Below are 3,280 nucleotides of genomic sequence, written 5' to 3' on the forward strand. Positions count from 1 at the left end.
TTGTCCATAGTGACCTAGATAGTAAGCATTAGGAGGCATCAGAAATTGGATTTGGTCACAGGTTGTCTTGATAGCAAGTCTATCACTATGTCACATTAACTTCTAATATGAATGCTAAAGTAAAACTCTTAGCTAGGCTTTTAAAAGTCTCTTTAAGAATTGCCACAGTCCTCCCCAAAACACAGAGTTGAGCACTTCATACTTATCAAGCAAATTGGCCAGTGCCCTCTCTTCCACCTCCTTAAGTCTTTGTACACACCAACTTTATTCTATATTCTAGCAGATCAAGCCATGAATATGGCATTCTCCAGTATGCTCCAGTTTTTACAACCTGAATTCTCCCCATGAATGATTAGATTTTCTGCACCAAATTAATAGAGGGCATAGTGGTAGTGAATAAATCCCAACTGAAGATATGCTGAGTGACACTCATTTTTCATTCTACTCCACAAATAAACTGCTTATTCACCAACTTCCTCATAGAGGCCTTCACTTCGTGGTTTCTCAGGGTATAAATCACTGGATTCAGTAATGGAAAGATGACAGTGTGAAAAAGGGCAACCACTTTATCAGCTGGGAAGGACCTAAAAGGGCGGGTATAAATAAAGATGGCAGGTCCAAACATTAGAAACACAATGATAACATGGGTGGTACAAGTGGACAAAGCCTTTCTCTTCCCCTCAGAAGAAGATCCCCTAACCCTAAAGAGAATGACTGCATAGGATGTCAGCAAACCCAGGAAGCATAGCAGGGTGAGCAGTCCACTGTTGGACACCATTAGGAGTTCCACCACAAAGGTGTCAGTGCAGGCCAGTTTGATGATCTGTGGGACATCACAGAAGAAATTGTCCAGTTGGTTTGGGCCACAGAAAGGCAGGCAGACAATGAGAGCCACCTGCACAATAGAGTGGGCAAAACCCCCAACCCACAAGGCTAGCAACAGCACATAGCATACCTGGTGGTTCATGATGGCTGCATAGCGTAAGGGTTGGCAGATTGCAATATAGCGGTCAAAGGCCATCACTACAAGAAGGAACATCTCACCTATTCCAACTAAATGCAAGAAGAAGAGCTGGGTGATGCACCCTTGATAGGAAATGGTCTTTTTTTCATACAAGAAATCTACCAGCATCTTGGGAGCTACAATGAAAGAATAAGAAACATCCAAGAAAGCCAGGTTGCCCAGGAAGAAATACAGAGGTGCTGTAAGAGCAGAATCTGATCTGATGGTGATGATGATAAGAAGGTTCCCAGGAAGGATGATCATGTAGAATGAGAAGATCAGTACAAAGACCAAAAGTTGTATCTCTTGAGATTGAGTTAGACCCAGAAGAATAAATTCAGTCACTGTGTTGTTCTCCAGCTCCATCTACCCAACCTGGAGAATATTGAAGGATGAAAAGCTATTATTGTTAATTCAGACCCTTTCCCCCATATTGTAGTTTTTCTCTAATAATAAATAATATTTTAATGAGAGTGACATCCTAGGTATCATGTAGGAAGCCTGTTTTACCACCCTGGTTCCCAATTCTGGTAAATTCCTCTGTTCTTTGTTTCTAGACAGAACTGGAAACATATGTGAAGCTGTAGAAAGGCAGTCAGTCAAAAAGCATTTATTAGACACCTATTATGTAGCAGGCACTATGCTAAGCACAGGGGATATAAAGAAAGGTCCTTGTTCTCAAGAAGTTTATAGTCTAATGGAGGAGACAACATGTAAACAAATATGCACAAACAAAATATATACGTAATAAATTGGAGGTAATGAGCAGAAGGAAGACATTAGCATTAAAAGGAATCAGGAGAGGCATCTTGCAGAAAGAAATATCTTAGCTGACACTTAAAGAAAACCAGAAAGTCTAGGATTAAGAGGGAGAAAGTTCTAGGCAAGGGGGAATAGCAAGTGAAAATGGCCAGAGTAGGGAAATGGAGAATCCAGTGTGAAGAATAGCAAGCAGAGGGGCAGGTAGGTGGCGTGGTGAATAGAGCATCGGGCCTTGGAGTCAGGAGGACCTGAGTTCAAATATGGCCTCAGACACATAACACTTACTAGTTGTGTGACCCTGAGCAAGTCACTTAACCCCAATTGCCTCACACACACAAAAAAGTACATAATCTTACTTTAAAAATTTTTTAAAAAGAATAGCAAGCAGGCAGAAGCACTGGTTTGAAAAGCATACGGGAAGGTAAAAGGACTAAGAAATCTGGAAAGACAAGAAAGGGACATGATAAGAAGGACTTTAAAAGCCAAATAAAGGATTTTCATCCAAAGGAATAGTTTATTATTGTTATTTATTATGATTATGGTTTTTCTTGTTATCTTAATAACAATAGCTAACCTTTGTATAGTGCTTTTGAGATTTGCAAAATGCTTTAGAAGTATTATCTTATTTTATCCTCATAACAACACAGGGAGATAGATTTTATTCTCGTCCCCATTTTATGTATAAAGAAACAGTCAAAGAGAATGTTTAAATGAGTTGCCTAGGGTCACACAGATAATGTGTTTGAGGCAAGATTTGGACAGATACTTTCCTGACTCCAAATTGAACACGATCCACTGTACATCTTAGCTGCACCTAACATTTAGAATTGTCCAACAGTGGAATAGTTTTCTGTTTTTGTTTTAATTTCTTGTTTTGTTTTGTTTTGTTTTCTCAAAAATCAATGTCTTCTTTCACCGGAAGTCTTGTAGCAATAGCTTATGTTCACTTTTTAGAGTTGTAGTAGAAGGGATTCCTTATTGAGTACCAATTAGAATAGATGACTTATAAGCCTCCTTCCAACTCTGACATTCAGTGATTGCACCCACCACCACCACTACCATATACCTTGTCAGAAGCTGCTTTTCTCTATGTCCATCACTCCCCTTTCATAAGCTATTCTTTTGTAATTCTGTTTATTTGGTGCATTTTATTTATTTTTTTTGTAGGGGGAGGCAATTGGAGTTAAGTGACTTGCTCAAAGTTATACAAATAGTAAGTGTTTGAGGCAAGATTTGAACTCAGGTCTTCCTGATTCCACATTATTTTTAATTTGGTGCATTTTAAAACATTTTTCTGAAATGGGGCCCATAGGTTTCCAATGGCCAAAGTGGTACATGACATACACAAAAAAGGTTAATGTAATCGAAAAAGCAATGGAGTTGGAGCCAAAAGACCTAGGTCTAAAAGTCTCAAATCAAATACTTCTTAACTATGTCACTATGGGCAAGTCCCACTTCTCTGAGCCCCAGAGTCTTCAGTTTTTACATATAGTGTCTCATCTCTGATTGTGATAT

The 3,280-nt window shown here is 39.0% G+C and overlaps 1 protein-coding gene across 1 annotated transcript; it reads right to left on the reverse strand.

Annotated features, from left to right (window-relative positions):
- Positions 1 to 436: 436 nt before the first annotated feature.
- LOC114028412 (olfactory receptor 4N5-like) lies at positions 437 to 3,280 on the reverse strand. The gene is made up of 2 exons (XM_027842651.1): positions 3,265 to 3,280; positions 437 to 1,371 (listed from the first exon to the last, which is right to left on the reverse strand). The coding sequence occupies exon 2, from the start codon at positions 1,367 to 1,369 to the stop codon at positions 437 to 439; it is 933 nt and encodes a 310-aa protein (XP_027698452.1). The 5' UTR covers positions 1,370 to 1,371; positions 3,265 to 3,280.

This window comes from Vombatus ursinus, unplaced genomic scaffold (assembly GCF_900497805.2).
Source record: "Vombatus ursinus unplaced genomic scaffold, bare-nosed wombat genome assembly UNPS02014880.1, whole genome shotgun sequence".
Lineage (NCBI taxonomy): Eukaryota > Metazoa > Chordata > Mammalia > Diprotodontia > Vombatidae > Vombatus > Vombatus ursinus.